The 20,730-nt window shown below is 41.6% G+C and overlaps 1 protein-coding gene across 4 annotated transcripts in view; it reads right to left on the bottom strand.

Moving 5' to 3' along the window:
- Window positions 1–1,954: 1,954 nt before the first annotated feature.
- The window catches only part of LOC121962812 (beta-1,3-galactosyltransferase 1-like), a 126,892-nt gene continuing 108,116 nt past the window's right edge, over window positions 1,955–20,730 (bottom strand). For 3 of the 4 annotated variants that reach the window (XM_042513118.1, XM_042513116.1, XM_042513117.1), the window contains one exon: window positions 1,955–4,120. In XM_042513118.1, the coding sequence (XP_042369052.1) occupies window positions 2,877–3,863 (987 nt within the window). In that variant the 5' untranslated portion in view covers window positions 3,864–4,120 and the 3' untranslated portion in view covers window positions 1,955–2,876. The remainder of the gene's footprint in view (window positions 4,121–20,730) is intronic. The other variant, XR_006107166.1, reaches the window with a different exon arrangement.

Below are 20,730 nucleotides of genomic sequence, written 5' to 3'. Positions count from 1 at the left end.
AACATCTCACATCAAAGGATTGTTTGGGAAAATGACGTCATAAAAATCACAAATTAAAAATGTTGCTTATTATTATCATTTTTTTAAAAAAATCCGATTTGGTAACTTAATTTATAAACTCTTTTTACGTTTTCAATGCAAACACCTTCATCTATAAAGTAACAAAAGCAGCTCAAATCCACACTTAGTAAATTTACATTCCACAAGTGAATCAGACCGACTGCACTGCAAAGTATAACAGTCTAAACATCAATGCTTAAAAACAAATTGGTGAAGACAACAAAATATTTCCTTGTAAGGAAACTGTAGGCCAGTCTAATAATGCACCTGTTCACTCTTATAAAGTATGTTAGAGTCAGTCTGCAATCGCTGATGACCCTGTCAAGTGAAGGTTATCATCTGCCGTCATCGTCTCTGAAATCATCCCTAAAATAGAGCATAAAATGGAAAACAAAGTTTTAAAAACAGACATATGAAACTCTGTCATGATTAGTACTGAAATATCCAGGCTGTGAATAGGAAAATATTTTTTCTGGTAAGAAAATGTGTTCACAGTGTGTGTGTGTGTGTGTGTGTGTGTGTGTGTGTGTGTGTGTGCGTGCGTGCGTGCGTGCGTGCGTGTGTGTGTGTGTATGACCTGGAGGCTGCAAGTTTCCACACATCACATATAGTCGCTAACTGCACTATAATTTGCTTCTGAACTAGTTATGATGGAACAAATCCTGCTTGTGCATTCAGCTGTTAAACTGAGATTTAAGGTGAGCACAGAGAAACAGAATGAGGAGAAAGGACATTCCTATTCTGGTAAATGTGCAAGGATGTCAAAGCAGCGCCATTTTTATGTAAACTGTTGCCACTGCACCTGTTCAAGTGAGCTAATAAACTGACTTGCAGCATGGCACAAACTCACATATATTTCTGTAACTGTTATTTGCCTGTTTTGTTGTTGCTGCTAATTGCACGTTTGTTGAAACATGACATAAAGTTGCTGCCTACGGAGAGTGAGGTAGAGCTGCTGAGAAGCAGAGGCCGCAGGGATACTTAGTATTTCACGAACAAGAACTACTTCTTTGAATGTTGTGTCTTTTTCGATGAGCTAACAAGGCAAGCTATGCAAAGGTGAGTCTTAAGAGGTTAGGGGTCATTTACACGGCAACGGTTCTTGCATGAAACACTTGTCGCAGTGTGGCGTTTTCAGGCTATCAAAACGCCACACTGCGACAAGTGTTTCACTGGGATCCTGAGTGTAAAAACTACAGAAAACAGTTTCTACGGCGATAACAGCCTCTACAGTCAAGCTCTTTACTTTAAATATTTTGTCTGTGACTTGTGCGCAGTTTTTGGATTTGCGGGGTTGTAAGGAAAAAAACAAAACAAACAAAAAAAAAAAAAAAAAAAGAAAGAAAATGAAAAAAATACAAACAATAGAGAAGGTATCAATCACATTGAGAAGAAGGATTTATGCTCTGTATTTTAACATAAAAATCCAGCCGGCTCGGTGATTCCTCTTGACATTATGGTTGAAAGCAGCCATTCAGCTGCCAATTGCACAGATGCTACGTTTGATTTAATCACACAATGCTCACAGTCTGCTCTCCACTTACGCACATGCGCCAACACCTGCACGGAGAAGAGTGCGTCCGTGTTGTTTCCACAGCAGCCCGTCGGTGACGTGTTGAGAGCTGGGACCCGCTTCAAACTGAGCACAGCTGCCGCAAAGAGCAGCAGCCCTAATGAGACGCTCCCACTCTACGGCTCATGTTTCTCAACAGTCGAAGAGTGTAATCTCATTTCCTCACATGCATGCTGGTGTATTAACTTGTGATAAATCCAGCAAATTCAAAACTATTAGATTGTTTTGGGTAATAACTACAATATCGGGTCTTATAAAAGCGCTTTATTTAATCTCAAGTAATTGAAAAGAAGAAAGCACTCAAAAGTGTTATATTCGTCCTCACTGCTCTTACAGTACATCTGTTCTCCTTCGTGTTCAAGTAATAGAAAATATAATAGTCTGCAGCCTGTTCACAGTGCTGCCTGGGACAAATAACTGCACATTACACTTTTAACAGAAGTAACATTCACTTGGGAATGCGAGCAGCCGATGTCTTCACGCTGTCCGGATACTTTTTTTCATTGCATGATACAAAGATCAGCTGTAAGAAAATACGTCTGCTCCTGAAAAAGAACATCACAGAGGCAAACAGGTCCAGTCATTAACACTTCTAGTTCCACTGCTTTCTAGAGCAACATGACACAACGCCTATCTAAATGAGTCATCACATTGTAAACTCACCACGGTCCTCACGATGACGACAGCTGCTGCGGCGCCAGACAGTACATCCAACATTAACACCTTGTTCAGAAAAAGTACAACAACTGAAAATACATGAGGAACATTCATAATTAGAGCTTGTGATTGACCCGAGAGGCGAATGTCTGGGTTCAAAGAAGTGTTGGCATTAATGTAATCTGCAGTTTAGTAACTGGGAACAGTTTGTGTCTTGTGTAAATGAGCAGTTGAACATGAGCTGCTAAGTTTCCTGTCGTGTTTTTCCCTAAGAATTATAGTGCTGCTGGCAAACAACCACCTGAACTTTTTAAACATTTTTTTGGGTTTCCAACTTTGTGGCTGTTTTGTCTCATAAACACCTTGAAGTGAGAAAATATGTAGAATACAGAGGAGTCTGCTTTGGCCTTGCACTGTCTGAGACTCCTGGCAAAGCAATCGGCGTCCGGACAAAGCGGCGGACGCTTCGTCAACACTGTTCCCTCGACTCCCTGCGTGCTGTACAGTATTTGCCAATGATGGGGACGCAGGTGATAAGAGGACATTCAGTTCCTCCCTGACTCTCCCCCCGGCGCTAACAGTCGTGCTAACATTTGAGATGTTTCTTGCTGGTCATGTCGTTCCAGATCCGGTGCATCTCCTCGGGGGAGATCTGGTGCACGGTGACCACGCGGCGGTAGCGGCAGAGGCTGTATGCCATCTTCCAGTGGTTGAAGCCACTGTTCTGGAAGGGGTGGATGCCCAGCTTGCGGAGGCACACGCCGACGTACACGTCCTCCAGGTGCAGCAGCCTGGTGTGTAGAGAGGTCTTGTATATGAGCTCGGCCACGTCTGCGGAGAAGACGTACCCGGTGCCGGAGCAGAACGGCGGGTACTTGCTCTCAGGGTACAAATCCCTGGGCATGTACCACTTGCTGCGCATGTCTCTGATTGGCCCGCCGTTGATGACGTAGCCGGTGAAGTACCTCCTCCTGGGCTTGGTGGTGGGCTTCAGCAGGTTGTAGATGAGATTCTCCATGTTGACGAAGATGTCGCTGTCCGTCTTGAGGACATATTGAGCCTTAGAGCAAAATGTGGCCAACCAGCGCATGCCCATCAGGGTCTTAAGCGTCAGATTGTGGTAAGAGTCGATAAAATCCTCCACGACGATGTCATGAAATATCTGACTCTCCTGCTCCACCATCTGGTTGAGGACAGCATCGGTGCTGCGGCCCAACAGGAAGAGTGTGACCACGCGCACATCCGGAAATGTGCTCTCATCACCCCATGTTTCTCTGATGGCCTGACGGGCGTCGAATTCCTTGTGGGTGGTGCTGATGAGGATGACGAGGAAGGGCGGCTCCGCCTCGCACTTCTTGGCCTCGTTAATGAGGTAGCCGAAGTCGTGCGGGTTGAGCGAGCGCGTGCGGATGTTGCTAAAGGTGGTGTTTTTGTTCAGCTTGGGCGTTTTGCGTACGGGGATAGTGAGCTGGCCCACGTAGGAAGTGGAGGGGCGGGACACACTCAGGTACCACAGAGCGCTGGCCCAGCAAACCACCGTCAGCAAGTATAAGCAGGAGACCTTAGAAGGCATCGCTGTTCACTCGGCTGGTGTTAGCGGCGGCAGCGTTGGAAACGTCGAGGCCACGCCTCCATGGGTTGTCTCAGATCTGGCGGTGCAGCTTGAGGCTGCCTCCGCAACGCAGCTGACATTAATCTTAGATAATGGACTTCCTTACTGTCTAGTGTTTTGATTGAAAAGGAGCGCTGCAGAGATCTCTTATCTCGTCGGCGGCCTCACTGTGTCCCATCGCAGCTCTCGCGAACGCTTTCAGCTCTCTGTGACAGCATCTAAAAAAAGATGAGAAAACAGACAGTCAGTGGACATAAATCATAACATAATGAAACGGCAGCAGGAAGATAAGCATGTTGACAAAAGGTGAAACTTCTAACATGTTTCATTTTCAGAAAAAGGCATTTATAGCAGCGCGGCGTGCCACATATCTAACAGTATTTTTTTATCCCCTATTCATTACGGCTCATAACGTCAGTCCAGTGGCTCGGCAGGCGGCGCGGCGCCACAGCCAGTTACCCTATCGTTCTATCACCGCCTCTGATAACAGCTCTGTGGTCTGAAGACTGTGAATATCCCAGGAAACTCTCCCCATTGATAGGGCCTGATCTGCCTCAGCTTCGACCACTTTCTGTTTGCAAACGCTGTTTATCTCCTTCTTATCCCCTCCGGAGCAGACGCGGGCTGGCAAATCAGAGCCACTCCGGCAGTCTGAGAGGAGAAGGAGGAGGAGGAGGAGGAGGAGGGAGAAGGATCAAGGCGGAGAAGGTGAAAGTGAAACGTTCTCATGGGAACAGATTAATATCCACTTCCTTTTATTCTCGTGGTCTTACTCCCCATTTGCTCCCTTGCTTTCTCACTCCTCAATGTCAGACTGAAGTTGGCATGTGGATTTTACATATTTTTACGATAATGAGCTTCTCCTTCGTTAGCTGGACTGCTGTGGGGAATCTTCCACCGCTCTAATTGGACACCCTGACAGACCATGAGGGGATGAATTTAAGCTCTAAATATGGCTTTATTATACTCAAATGCCCCCTGTGTGTTGATGTTTGCATTCTGAGGCGTTGATGGATAATCAATTCACAGAATCCGTCTTTACAAACAGACTTTTATTTGCTCCAGACATAATCTCTTTTGATGTTCTTCTTCTGGGGATGTATTTCGCAATGCATAACTGACGACGAACAAAAAAAGTGCTATAGATCCTATTACAGATAGAGAAATGTGCGACGATGCGGCTCGTGCTGTGTTTTAAGATGGAAGGGCTGAGATAAAAGCGGCTCATTCCTTTATCAGACTCCAGATTTTGTCGGGTCTTTCGGGGCGCTATGGTTCTTTTCATCAGGGCTTTTTTCTTATTCCTCCCCCCGTCCCGACTATCTCTTCCCTCTCCTTCTCTTTCTGAAGCAGAGTCATCAATCTCATGGTCCAGTAGAATCCATCTCATCATGGCTGCTTTTCCACACCTCCTCCCTCTCCATCACTCCCTCCTTCTTTACTTCACTGGCTGCTTGATCCATTTTTATGTCTCGCTACCTCCCCCTCCCCGTCTTTCTTCGTCTCACTCTCTGTCCTCCTGGCTTTTTTTTTGTTTTGTTTTTGTATGTGGGACTTTCAAGGCTTCATTCCATGTTGCGCTACCTCTACTTCTCCCCGTGTCATCTCCTTTCCTCCCCTCACAGCTCGCTTCAAACTTATCGACAGCCCTTATTGCAATCAGTCTCCCTACAGCCACTCAATATCCATTTCTCCTCCTTTCTCTGACCAAATCACTAAATCATCATATTCGTCCCCTTTCCTCGACCTCGCTCCCCCTCTTCCTGTTTGCAGATCAGCTTGTTTTCACCTCTGTCCTTCCCTGAGCGAGGTCTATTCCTACACAGCCACTGCACGCTTAGTTTTCCTTCAGCCCAGAATATCCTCATTTGGCGATGCACCTCACGAAATCGTGAGACCCAGCTTCCCCTCTGAGCAAATTGAAAGATGGCTGTATCGTTTCATGCTGTCGTGTCACTTTGAATTACATTAGTACTCAGTGGAAGTCTCCTGAATAAGTTACAAAAAGTATCAGGCCACAGGATCATAGTTTTAACCTCTTACACTCCACCCCACCACACCATAAGCCCATTTTTGTTTTTTTTAAAGGGGTCAGGAGATCTTGTTGGGGAGATATATAGAAATGGTATACACTGTAAAATCTGACAAGTTGATTTTACTTGAAAATATCCTGGAAAATGAACTAATTTATGTTTACTTTATATCTAATTGATAAGTTTATTTTATTAATCAGTTAGTTATGTCACCGTCTAGTGATGAACAGAAAAACCGCTACACTGTATATTCAAGAGAAATGGGTGAAAGAAAGCAAAATACAGTTATAAGATGAAAAATGGTTTAATATATGAAGCATACGACAATCGACTACCAGCTCCAGGATGTGCAAAGAATTTTGTTGGAAGTTTATAATCAGATATTCCATTATTAAAAAAGCATTATTATAAAAGTAAATATACTTTTAGAAGGGAAAATAATGCAGGAAATACTCATCTTTTTTGGGAATGTATGAAAATGGAGAAATACTGGAATGATGTATGGATGGAGTTGAAGCTGATGTTAGGTTATGAAATACATCTGAACTCATTCTCAACTCAATTTCAAAGCAGTTGTGTTAATCGAACTTGTGAAATTGATTTGAATGTGAAATGTGTTGCAGATTGAGGTAATTATTTTAAGTTTTTTTTAAACTTTTTTTTTTAAAGCTGAGTCAGTGACTTGGTCGCTAACACTTACAAAAAACTTAGGATAACTTTACTGGTCATTTTTAAGTTGCAATTATATTCACAAAAATAGTAAATACAGTTAAGTTTTAAGTAAACTTAAAACTTAGATAAAGAATAAACACAAATTAAGATTTATAGTTATATGTACTTTACTTTTTCAAGGCAATCAAGATTATTAAAAGTAAGATCAACCTGTCAGATTTTAGTGTACATGATGTGAAAGCTAGAAGATTAATTTGAGCTGCAGCTCAGCTCTATGTCAAGGCTCTTTAGTCACATCTCTAAAAGTAACACGGTGTTTTGGTTCGGTGCCTATTCAAACTTGTGAAGGAGTATTTCACTGCTGAAAAGTTGCCCTTTTAATAAAACTGATCTGTGTCTACAGCAGAAAGATGCAAATACTTTTGAAATAGGTGCAACATGATGAGAGAAAACAGAGAAAAAGGTTGCGTTTGCTCATGAGATTGAAAACCTACAAATACCAGAATGCACTGTGCCACACTACAGCAATAAATGCTCCACCAAGATCTGGAGGAGCACCATCGAAAAAATTCATGCTGTGACTTTTAACATTTGGAGATTTATGTGACAATTAAATGTTTTGGCAAGAAAGCTGCTAAGAACCCCCCCTTATTACCAAAGAAAGCCATCTATCCTCTAAATGTCCAAGTTTTATAGTTTGTGTTCATAAAGTTTCAAGAGGCTGTGATTATTCTAGAGGTCATAACCGATCATTTCATACAGTGATGTCTCTTTCAAAACATGGTCTCACTCCGATGAAATGGCTACTCTGAGGACTAACATCATCACACATAAATAAAAGCCGGCGTCCTGGTGGAGTGGAAGAGGTTAATTGTGGTGATGCAGCTTTCGCAGTGGGAAATACTAAGTAATGACAGTGTTCATTTGTGGTTAGCAGAAACTAATTAAACACGGCCCAAACAGACCACACAGAGCGCTGATTCAACAGCCTGGAGAGGAAACACATCTGTTAGGAGCTGGGGCGGCAGAGCAGCTCTTTGGGCCACCTGCATTATTTTTAAACTGAAAGACATGAACTGTACACATTAAGTTTTACAGGCTGATAGGTGACTCATTCACTGAACAGTTTTTGTTGATGTCATCGTGCATCATCAGCAACACATGGGGCCTCATGGAGAAATACAGATGTGAGGACTGAGAGCAGGACATCCTGCACTTTAATGCTTCTCATTATGTGTTTATCTTCTGTGGCGTCACGCAGACCGCACAGAGAAATAACTAGGATGTGCATTATTGTGACTGTGACTTGATATTATTTAAAGAATAACAAGTAGAAACTGGGTGGACTGTATTATAGAGACTGTAATATTAATGGGGGAGACTTTTTACTGTCGTACCAAAGGCTGCAGTTCCGCTAACGGCCATTTGAGGCTGGCTCCAAGAGTGAGTCCATAGACCTCCACAATAAAATACCTAACTTTACTGCAGAAATAAACATGTTTACAGCCTGGTACACAAAACAGTTTTGGTCTCTAGATAATTTCAACATATATCACAACTGTAAGGGGAGTTTTTTAAAAAAATCGTTCACTTGAAAGTTATTAAGGCTTTAAGTTTTGCGGCTTCTTCTAGTGACAGTTGGGTGACGTCCACTGACAAGCTGCTACCACAGTAATAACGTTGGTTAGGTCATGTAACCGTGCCATAACTCCAGAGTACAGGTGCAGCTGCCACTGTCTCTATTTCAGTGTGTTTTCAGTTTATAAAAATCAATTGTGACATTTCTGTTGCCTAAAAAAAGTCTTGTTTAGCATTAAGTTGCACTCAAAGACCCTCCAAGGAGTCAGATGTTCAGTTTGATGGTTTTAAGCCTGTTTTTCACAAGTGGAAATGAGCATTAGCATTATCACAGTTAACCATAGCTGTAAATGCATCGCGCTAACCAAGCTAACAGCTGGCATTAAGGGTTTTCTCCACCATCTCCAATATAGTCAAATCTGGCTCCAAAAATCCAAGATTGCAACTCAATGCTCAACTCAAGGCTTCAAAACAGGAGAAAACGGATAGATAGCTCACATTCAGCATGTCAGATATTAAAATTCAGGTCCGCACAGGGACAGAGAGGAAGGACAGCTCAGTCCCTTCAGCCGCGGTGCCAAATGTAAGACGTCGGGAGAGAGTGGTGACAGACAGAGGAAACTCCAGTGTAAAGAGGCACAGGAGCAAACGTGGCCCTTCATTTGTCTCGTATTGGGATTTTTCTCAACAAACAAAACAATAAAATGAATCTGAGTCAATGTGCGTAACGTTTGTTTCCCGATGATGGATTCAAAAAGTGCAGACCAAAAACAACAAAAGCAGTGAGCAAAAGCCTTAAGACACAGTCACGTTCTGATGTATGACAGAATACTCCCCGCTCAAGTGCTGTGTGTTACCCTGGTTAGCAAATGATTTGCACAAATATAGCTATACATTAAAGGTCGCTTATGAGATGACGTGCAATGTTGGTTAAAAATGGCTAGAAATGACACACTGATTATCATATCATTTTGCGGTCGGTGATGGACATCAAACAGTACTGCACAGAGCAAGTGTGTGTGAGACGTCCTTTTGGCTGAGTTATGACTGAAAAGAAGCGCTGTGACATTTTTGCCAAACTTTGTCAGTTATGTGACATTGTATTTGTAATATTAAAACATTTCCAGGAACAGGAATTTAAGTTTTAACACCAATCGTCCTGTAGATCATAATTATCACCACCCTGCTGATCAGAGGGCAGTTAAACATGCCAATGAAATAATAACTCCAAAATCCTACACCGCAGTAAAATTAGGCATTAACATGTGAAAAAAGAGCATTAAAGTCAAATAATTACAGTTATTATTAAGATCCATTCACAGGGCTTATTGCTAATGATCTGCTAATCTGAACTGGTTGTCATGACAGCACAGTGACAGGCAATGGGGGGAGAGAGACAGCGTGAGAGAGACTAGTGAGGGAATGGCGGTGTAGTCAGTCTGCTGTACGGCAGCATTAAGTGCTAAAGTGTTTTGAATGAATCCCTCCACCCCCCCGGGAAGTCAATTTAGCAGCCTGGTTCTGAGCTCTGCTTCAGTCGCTGCTCCATTACGCCTCACACTGATCGCAGACTCCACATTGTGTGGCGAAGACGACGCTCATGATACTTTTGTACAGTGATCAAACATTTATCCACGTCCAGAAAGGTAGCCACTGACAAAAAGGAGTGCTTTTTGTCACTCCACACTTTGGGACGGTATTGTGCTGACTGATGGAAAATCAGTCTAACACACAACTGTTTTGATAAATAATTAATCATTTTGCAAGCAAATGCCGAACATTCACTGGTTCTTAAACGTGAGAGTTTGTTGCTTTTTCTGTTTACTAAGACTGCAAATTGAATGTCTTTGGAGCGTTGATGAGTCAGAAAAAGCAATTTGAAGACATCACCTTGGGCTTTGTGATGGGAAATTGTGCGGGGCATTTTTCATTACCTCTGACGTTTTATTGACAAAATCATAAATCACTTTAAAAAGGTACTCCAGCGACTTACCATCATATTTCCCAAAAAACTGGAGGATTTGCAAACAACATTTCATAGAAAGAACGGTCGAAAGTGAAGTGGCAGAGGCCTAACATCGGGGTTCAATAGCATCTCATTAACTCCTAATCCAAATCTGATGATTTCAAAGTTTTTAAGATTTTAAAGTAGCCAAAGTTGAAGGAACTTAATTTAAGTTAAATGTTACCTGCTGAGAGGGCAGACACAACAGTTTCATTTCAGGTGTAAAACAGTTTTTTTCTTTTTCTTTTTTAACAATCTGCCTTCTCCAAATACGTGCGGTCTGCTTACAGAAGTTGATGGGGGTTAAATATTGATTTTCATTTGACTTTGACAGAAAGATTCCCCTAAAATTGATGATCAGCTACATAAATTCTCTATAGAGGAGTCGCCACTACATTGTTCTTGTTAAATCCTAAAGAAAAAATATAGTTAACATTAGTTAGTTATATTAGTTGTTTGATTGTTTCATAAAAGGTTTGATAAGACATTTATTAGCATTGAGACTTCATGAATCAGGGTAGTTTGCCAACTGGGAAACAGAACCAAGACAGATCCATCAATTGCAACCAGTCCCTTGTAAAACAACTGAAGCAACTGACCCAAAACAACACTTAAATCATAACACAACCAGAAACTATGGATTACCAGAGCCATCCCGGATGCTTTGAACACACGAAATACAGACTGCAGTCTGGAAACTTATAAAGCAGCAGCCTACAGTGTAAGAAGAGCCGTAAAAGATGTAAAAAATGACTATAGGAAGAAAGTGGAACTATAATTTCAGAAGAGCAATCCCAGAAGCACATGGCAAGGTCTAAGACTGTGTTTCTCAACTGACGGCCTGTAGGACACATACGGCCCGCCACACCATCCAGCCTGCGTAATATATATGAATTCAGAAAATATGAGGGAAAAAAAGCGTCCTGATACATATGGAACATTTTTTTCTTCTTGCTACTATGATGCATAAAGTTATCAGTTTTGTGGCTGGGGTTCGGGTGGTTGATTATAATTTGGTGCAGATTAGAAGGCAAGTTTAGACAGATTCCTGTCTTTTCCAAATGTATGTCAAGTATATCAAGTATGAACAAACTCATAGATCTTATTTAATTTTTTTTTTAATTTATTATTAATTCTTCTTATTTTTAACAAGTCTTAAATTAGTAAACAATAACAATTTTTTTCTAAAGTTTGGCCCACAGTATCTGCTGAGGAAAATTCCTGCCCTTGGGGATGCCCAGGCCGAGATAACCCTAATGACATCACTATGACATCACTGGGTTGTTGTCTGGAATTATGAAACTGTTTTAACAGGCTGAGTAGTGCTCCACATGAAGAACAAACTTATCTTCAATGTGTGTAATTGTTGGCATGTCGCTTTAATTAAAAAAGATAACTAATGAAAATAATTATTAGTTGCAGCCCCGGTGCAGCCCATTATTCATATAATAAATTGATCAATCGCTTCAAGAGCTGGAGTTTACAGCAGCACCTTGTTATCACACATTGAAGAAATCAATTACAGACTTTACTACCATGCAGTGTTTGTGCTTTGAGAGTCACATGAACTCCGAACAGACGAAAATCATCTGCTCTGCTGTCTTTACAATCAAGTGACCTCTATAAGAGGGAGCACAGAGCTGCAAGGCTACAGAGATGTGGGAGTTTCGGTCTTGTTTAATGTTGCACCAGATAATTGATTGCAGTCATTAGTGCAGCGTAGAGTGACCTTGCTCGGGGGGGGGATGACTGTGCATGTGAGTCAGTGAGGGAGGGAGTTAGAGAAAAACAAAACAAAGACGTGTTTCTGCAAGGTGGTCTAATAGACTGTAACGTCTGCTGTCTCTGCTGCGTCGGAGGAGCATGCGTGTGACAGGTGAGCATGGAGGGCAGACACATCGGAGGGTAAATAAATCATAATCTGAGCTCAGGGCTGACATGTTACATTCACGTTGCCTGCTTCAATATTATGGATTTAATGATTGGCAGAGGAAAACAGGAAACGGCCTCCAACACTTGCGGTTTCCACGAGTGCTGATTTAAGCAAAGCTGTCAAAACGTTTTGCGTAGAAATACTTTACATCGCGGCATTATGATGTGGTATTTGCAGTCGAGGCGGTACCTTTTAAATATTCAATAACAACAAGAAAGAATCAAGTGGATAACGGAAAGAAAAAATAATTGCTTTTTTGTGTCTGAGAGGAAAAAAAGGCACTCAGGAGCAAATTATATTTATCAAACACACTTGCCACTTTGACTCTAGGGTATGTGACATTGTCTTAGAGTGCCTGCGCATGCTTTATGGCTATGATTTATGATAGACTCAGACACACTTTCCCCTCGAACGCTGAAACAAAACAGACTCCAAGGCCAATGAGGGCTGCATATGAATGCAGTGACACTGGAGGCATGAGGATGTGAATAATACGCAGTCGCGTTTCTAGAATTTCAACTACATCTGAGGATTTGAACTGCTCTTTTCTTCCGGGAAGTAGCTAGAAATTTAAACATATCAAACACAAAACCTTTCTTGCTGATGCTGACATGCGCTGTCCACAGCCCCATAACTCAACACCTTATCTCAAGCTCCTGCTGCTGAATATGTGATAAGCTCAACAGGAGGTTTATAATTGTCAGCTGCGAAAAAAAAAGAGACTGTCTTCTGTTCGATGTTTGATCCTCTTTTCCTCCAATCTTCTGCCAAGTCTAAAACCCATTATGTCGCCTTCTAAATAGTCAAAAGAGGAATTAATGCGTGAGGAATTTAACAGCAATGGCCAAATTGGTTCGCATCCCACCTAATATGAGTGAAGCACAATTAAAATGTCAGAGCTAGTAGGCTCCCAGTGTGGCACTAGCTAGGCTTTTGTTTCCTGGATAATAAAAGGACTTGATGATTGTTGTGGAGCGGCACAGCCAGCCGTATAGTCAGTATTACAGGCCACAGGCTGGACACTCTGGGCTTAGTGCAAAGCCTCTGAATGCAAAGCAGCTTAGGAGTGACAGAGGAAATGGGATATCAATAGCGGCCAACAGATTTGGCTGCTGTACAGAAGCCTGATGCTCCATCCCCACTTCGGTGCTGACTTGAGCCCAAACTGTGCTGTGCTGGGCTGTATCAGTCTGCGGCCAAGCAGAGCTTGCAGAAAACTCTCGGCATTTGTTTTAACTCTGAAGCTCTCCTCAAAGGATATTTTAATGATTGTGCAAAGTTAAAACTTATTTAAAGTCAGTTTAAAACTTATCAGACAATGCTTCATTTGTGGTGAGCTGTGACTCCCACCCATCTGGTGCTTTTGCACAGGTTATAACAAGCTGAGAATCATGTGCAAAGGCCACTGTGCTGGTGGATGAGTAAGCAGGGAAAAGACGAGGGGGGTGTTCGGTGCAGAAACACAGCTGCATTTCATAATTACACAGTATTTTCTCAAGAAAAATGAGTGCAGGTGCATTTCGGTTTGTTTTGCAGTGTCGCTGACCTCAATGGGAAGCAGCGCTGGGTGTTGCTGAGGGGCTTCGGAGAGGCAAAAAGCTTCAGCCGGCTCCCCACGCCGGGCAGACATGTGCTCTGAATGCTAAGCTCCCTCATAAATTGGAAATGACAACTTGATTCATGCAGGTAATACATTTCACTGTCCGACTGGGTGACATTGCCGTTATACAATATTCAAGCTTGGTGCTGCATCGGGGTAAGTGGGGACGACGCTCCCAGAAGACTCAGCACCCAAAATGAAATATTATATGAACAGCTGGTGAGGACAAACGCTGGACTAACTAGGAAGCAACGTGTTTGTGTTGCGTGCTGCTGCAGAGATCAGGAGAATGAGGTGGTAATAACCTTCTTAGATCTGGCTGCAGAAGTTTTATAGTATTGATGACATGTATCAGCTGTAGTCACTAGAGAGCGCAGGTGCCTGGGGCAAGGCAGTGTTCGCCTTTTTAAACTTTTACATTATCCAGGCCGCCGTTTTGCTGAGCACGCACTCTCAGCAGTGGCCTGCCTCACATCTGTACACTCACACCTGAGAGCTGCTTGCTTGCTCAGAACAAGCGCCGTTCTTCACTGTCAGGCACTAAGCATCTGCAGAGGAGCAATTTAGTCACAAGTGCCTTGCTCAAGAGAATGGTGCCAAAAATGTGTTAAGTCGTATTATTAACCTTTTTGCTACCCACTGATCTGCTGGAGGGTGCTGGCACTGGAGTTTTCACAGATGGATTAGTCATCCAGCTGCTGCATACATGCCTTTCCAACCAGCTTCTTAAAACTCTTTCAACAGTGTGGCATAAAAACAAAATGTAAAAATCATTTAGACTTTCTACCAACATCTTACTGAATTTATTAATGTATCTGTCTGGGGTTTTTTTGCTCGGATTATTGTTCTAAAACAACTTTCTTTAAAGTCCTAAACATTCAATTAAGCAATATCACACAAGAGGCAGTGATGCTGTACTTTATATCATCACGGCTGTGATTCGGTCGTCAAAATTACATGGTTACTTGATAACCATGTAATTTTTGGGATTTGTCCCTGCTTTTGCTAAACCATATAGCATTTATTACTCTCATTTAACTGTTTATGTTCTTATCTTGTTTTGCGTATTCTATGCAATCTGAATTGCAACTGTGTGTGAAATACGCAATATTGATAATCCAGGTTCAATTTACTGCACAGCATACAAGTGAATCCTAATAAACCTGGTATCTCCCTACATTTTAAGCACTCTGGCAGTCCAACAGTGTAATAAATCCGACAAAACTTTATGTCCAAAGTTATCACAAGCGTCTAACTATCAAATATAACAGTCCATTAGTTTTAGCGCACATGTGTGGGTGTTTCAACGTCAACTTAACTGACAAGGCCTTAAACAGACATCCCGTTATGTTATGACATCGACCGCAAAATCATCTGAGAGGAAAAAGCAAAGCAAGAAAAATAATATAAACGCTTTGAAACTAAATCTCCTCTTGGGATGGCTGTTGAAAGCAGGTCATTTTCCACATGCAGTAAAGCATATCCATCAGCCCCACTGGACTCTCGCAACACAAATCATCCAGAGCCAACATAATATAGTATTAACACGATAATGAAGTTTAAAGCTGAATAAGCAGCATCATAAATTACACTGAAAAGACTAAAGTCTCATTTTTTCTAATCGACAGCAGAATTTAATTCGTGTAAATAAGGCAAAGCTATCTTGTGATCTTTATCTCAATCCATCCTTTGTGATTTAAGGTGATAAACTGATTGTTACCCTTATAATCTTCCCTTGTAAAGATTTAATATTCAGTCATATCAGCTCATCTGTAAATCACGAGTCTCTCTCGGAGCCTCAACACATGCAGAGGGACCTTTGTGCGAGACTGAAAAACAAAGCGAGAAGGCGATCGATGCAGCAGCAGCCTGCAGCAGGAAGTGTAGACACATCATGAGGCGCAAACCTCTCAAACCCTTCTCTTGAGTCGACTGTTTTCATTTAAACACTTTCTCACCTCTTTCCCCTTTTCTCTTCCTCCCGTGCTCTCTCCCTTTCACTCGAACACTGACCTTAAATCCATGAAAGTGTCTACAAGCACCTTCAACACTAAAAGCAGCAGCAGCAGCAGTAGCAGCAGCGATAAGTCTCTGATGAGCTTGTAAATTCTCTGCTATTGATCCAGCTCTGGAGGGTCTCTCTGGGTGTTTCTCTGTAATTTTATTTTTATTTTTTGTTACGTCCATCAGCTAAGCAATGAATCAGGCTTCCATAACACTGTGAGTTTAGTATCCTGAGGACCAGGACTTTAATCAAAAGCCCGAAATCTAACGGCAAATACAGAGTAAACATTAAAAAAGGTAATGAGTGACTGACAGTGAAGAACAGACTGATAGAAAGACATACAAGTGGCCTGAAATTAAAAACAAAAAAAAACCCTGACATCACCATTCTGAGTGATCACCTTTCTCCCATCATGCTCCTCTGTCCATATGGCAGCAGATACTGTGGGGATGAATTGCCCCGATCTAACAGACGTTAAGTGATGTGAATTGCATGTGAACTGCAATATTCCTATGAAGTGTTTCATTTTCATGAGGCGACCGCCAATTGAAAAAAAAAGTGGCACTCAGCTCATGATGGATAGGACAAAAATTGAGATAAGTGATGTCCCATTCTGAACACCAATGGGCAATTTTGGCACTTAGTTGATCAAATTAGATCACTTTAAATTGCACTATTCTCTCTACTTCGAGGGGCATTATTTCGCAAAAATGAGCCAGGATTGTAAGTGCGGTGTTGTGCTTAAAGGATTTGCTCAACAACCCCCCCCCAAAAAAGACAGAAAAATCTCAACTCCCTTTAGTGCTATGTACTCATCCAGCGTTTCTATGAACACTTTTCCTTAAAACTTATTTCATCTAAACTAGTAACCATTAAAAATGGGAGACAGTGAAGTCTGTGAAAGTGATTTGACATGAACACAATTCTATTTGTCTTCATTGTATAAGGGCTGAATGACACGTTGCAGAGGCATTTATCTCTAAACCTAATAAAAAATAAAACGCTCTCTGTGACCTGAAAGAACTTACTACTGCTAGGCTACTGAGCCACAATATTGCTGGCCACTTCACCTCCAAACTGCCAGCTTCTGTGGTAAAACCCACTAGGCCAAATTCAGCAGCATTCACACCAAATCAAGTGATGTGGTGAAAAGGCCAGTCCTCCCATTCATCTGAATGTCCACAGTGCATCTAGACTGCAGCGGTAGGGCTGCAGGGGAGGAGAAAAAAAAAAAAACAAAGAAAGAAACAAACAATAACAGAAATGCAGAGGACTATGGGGGAAAGCTAAAATGGATTCAGCTTTTGGAAATACGCACGCTTTGGTGGCCGATCACATTTCGGCGATCACGTCACGTAACCTGTTGTTTTCTTTCAGCGCCCATGTTACCAGGTTAGACTGGCAGTGGCGGTGTGAGCAGTGCTGCTCAGGTGTGCCTGATGTGCATTGTTTTCAAAAATAGACAGTGAAAATGGTCCTTTGATAATTCTATCCACTCCATACTACCTTTTACTCAATGTCTTTATCTGTCACAGAGATGAGGAAATACAAATGTATCAGTTTTACTCAAGTTTTCATTTTTCTGTTTAAAAATAGAAGCCCTCTAACAATCTTTCTGTTAACAGAAAGTTGTTAACTCAAAGCATTTTCTGTGAAACATGCAGACAATGCAGCAGCTTGCAGTCTCATTTATGAGTGGAGTATGCTTTTATCTGCAGGAAAAGCAGTAGTTATAACAGTAGGCAGCTCTGCAGCAGTGCTGTAACAACAAATGTTGCTAAAGTGAACACACACTGTGCATGCATTGTGGACCATAATATACATATAAAATATATACAAAAGTAGTCAAATACTATGTGTGACATCACAATTATAAGGCCACATGCTCACCACAGTCCCTGTGTTGAGTAGAGAACTACTCATCGGGAAGCTTCCCAAGTGAAGCTCTAATGTAAGGTGGCTAATTAATCATGGACGTCTGAATACAGATATTTCCACATAAACAGCCATTAGTCACATTAAGTAATTCACCTGGAAAAAACACCTGGAAGGGAATGATGGAGACAAAAGCTCAGCACTACTCCAAACATATGTGCAGTACTGTTGCCCAATGGCTGTAATTCGCCCTGCTGCAGCCTCTATCAGGGGGCGAGGAGTTATCAGAAACACCATCTCGCTGCTGGCAGACGGTACAGCGTGGAACAGGCTGAACACATCCCATTATATAGCGGGGCACAGACAACTGCACCTGTCTAGATAACACGAGCGACTCCAGGCAATAGTGATGCTGGGAGGGGAGATCGCACACGATGCAGAGACAATGCAGGCGGACGCACTCGCAGTTTTTTATCTAACATGTGCTCATGTGCAGATGTCCTCAACTGTCTCCTTGTGTTAAAAAAAAAAAGTAGTTTTTTTTTTTTTTCATTTTTTAGGCCCACAGGTGCCTCCACACACACCTGCTTGGTGTCTTGGCTGTGAGCTGACAGAGCTCCTGTTAGCTGCTCTGTTGAACCTGAGAGCTGAGCGGATGCCAGATGAAGGGTCCTGTGGTAATTACCTTGTCTCCTTGCCTGTCCACCACACACACACACACACGTATACATGCACTTGCACACACACAAACGCTGCCACTGCTGATGGCAGCACAGGCCGAGGACATGCAGTTTCAGCACTCCTTCCGGTAAATAACACTCCTCTTACTAAGGGGCACTGGGAACACACAGACAGAGACACACACACACACACACCACGACAATGCAGTGTCTCCAGAGCTGAGGTCTGCAATACCTCCTATCCTGTGCCCAGGTATAACTCTTATAAGTGCAAACACAGGTAAGAATTAGTATTATTGTCTGTATATTTGTATACACTAAGTTAAGGAAGGGAAAACTGAAACCATACAAAACATACATGCACTCTGTTCCATACAGCAAGAATGTTAAAAAAGGCACAGAAACACATGAACTACATCTAAACTCTTATATAACTGAAACAATTTCCGAGTCGTTCTGCAGATCCGTAATCAGCTTTTGTGTTTTTAGCAGCAGCCTAATTACTGATGACAACCTGCAGCTACAAGCTGAAAATGAGGTGTTAATGAAATGTACAGGTTTTTTGACACATTAAGGTAACAGCTGAACTTAGTTTCACACTGCACTTTTTTTCAGACTTGCTTCTGCTGATTTGGAATTATTAAGCTGATATGCTCAAATATTTATATTCATAAAAGTTTCACTTCTACCCGAAATTGATGTGATGCAACTGGCCAGATCATTTCCATAGAGACAGGATTACACTCACAAAAAAAAGTGCACTTAAGAGCTTAAACCTTTGGTTTACCTTTTTACAGGGATTCCCACACATTTCTTTTAAAGAACCTATAATGATGATACTTTGCCCCACTTGGGTGTCAATTCTCAAACGAATTCAAACTCTATTCAAACACATTTTCAGCTAGCTGGCATACATGGATGGAGAGACAGAGCGCTGCCAGAAAATGAAGAAACGTACGGTCAAAAAACCTGTCGCACATAGATGCCTCTCAGAGAATCGTTACACTAACAGCTTCAGAAAATAAAGTTGTCATTATGGTAAATGTAAACTTATCCACAGAACAATACTATAACAATTTTCATTACATGCAACAAAAATCCAAAACTACAAATGATTTTTTTTTACTAATTCCATGACTTATCCAGGTTTTCCATGACCATGGGAACCCTGCCTTAAACTGATTAATCAATCAACGGGCAGCTGTTAATCGATTAATCATTTCAGTCAGTTTTCAGACAAAGATACCAAATATTCTCTCTAGATCCAGCTTCTCAGAAATGAGGATTTCATTTTTTCATCTTTGCCATACACAAGAGCACTGCTGAAAACATGCCGGTCGTACAGGGACGATTGCTTAGCCTGTGGTTTCTCAAGAACGGCTCATACGGACATCTCCACACTCAACACTGCGCTTCCTTTGCACTCTGAGCAACACACCTGGGCCAAGACATCTTTAGATTTATTATGATGTTAAAACATATTTCATCATGTTGCTATTTTAACTCACAGTACAACAAAATAACAGGCGCCTGAAGCACCTGAAAAATATACACCTCAACAGTATACTTCCCGTGTATTTCTCTTTTTAATTCAGGGGAAAATATCGTACTACATTTACCTTCCCACATAACTCAGTAACAGTTCGCTCATGTTGATCTCCAAAGAAACTGCTGTAATGGACAATGTGCAAAATAATGCTCATTATCTGTCTTTCTATGTTGTGTACGTGATCTGTTTTCTGTGTTTCACTGGACTGCATGCAAAATATAATAATCATGTAAAATACAGGGTTCCCACATATTTTTATTTTTATATAATTTTTAAAACTTTCCCACAGGTTTTTAATAATATTTACATAGTTTAAAATAAGATGGCTCATATAGCAATGCAGCCAGATATTATTAAAGACACTTCCCAGGAATTTTTCGGATAAGCAAACAGCTAGCACATGCTATCACCCACCACCAAGTAGCTGCATTTGCAAATAGACCAGACCGGCACATGCATGCGCTTGTATCTGTGATCTATGTGTATCACATGATACTGCTGACATCTATATGACTGTCACATCGTGCAGCACTGCATTTTAAGGGTTTAGGGACATGTTTTGGGATTTATATTAACATATTTTTAGAAAAATAACCCAAACAAAAGAGAATTCAAAACTTTTCCAAAACATTCTGTCGATTCCAAACCATTTCCAGGCCTGGAAAACAGCTTTTCCAATTTCATAGCTTTTCCAGGAATTTCATTACCGCGGGAACCCTGTAAATACTTTCAAAAGACTTTCTAAATTTGACTGTAGGACTCTTAATGTCTTCTAGCATTTGGCAAGTTGTGGTTAAAAGGTGGATAATTAGATTTTTTAAAAGGTTTTAATCTAATTTATGTCTCTAGTGCTGTAAATCCGAGATAATGTTCTATTCACAAACCCTTGGCAACCAAT

This window comes from Plectropomus leopardus, chromosome 24, assembly GCF_008729295.1.
Source record: "Plectropomus leopardus isolate mb chromosome 24, YSFRI_Pleo_2.0, whole genome shotgun sequence".
Lineage (NCBI taxonomy): Eukaryota > Metazoa > Chordata > Actinopteri > Perciformes > Serranidae > Plectropomus > Plectropomus leopardus.
The sequence above is the reverse complement of the archived record's forward strand: the minus strand, read 5'-3'. Positions and strand labels throughout refer to the sequence as shown.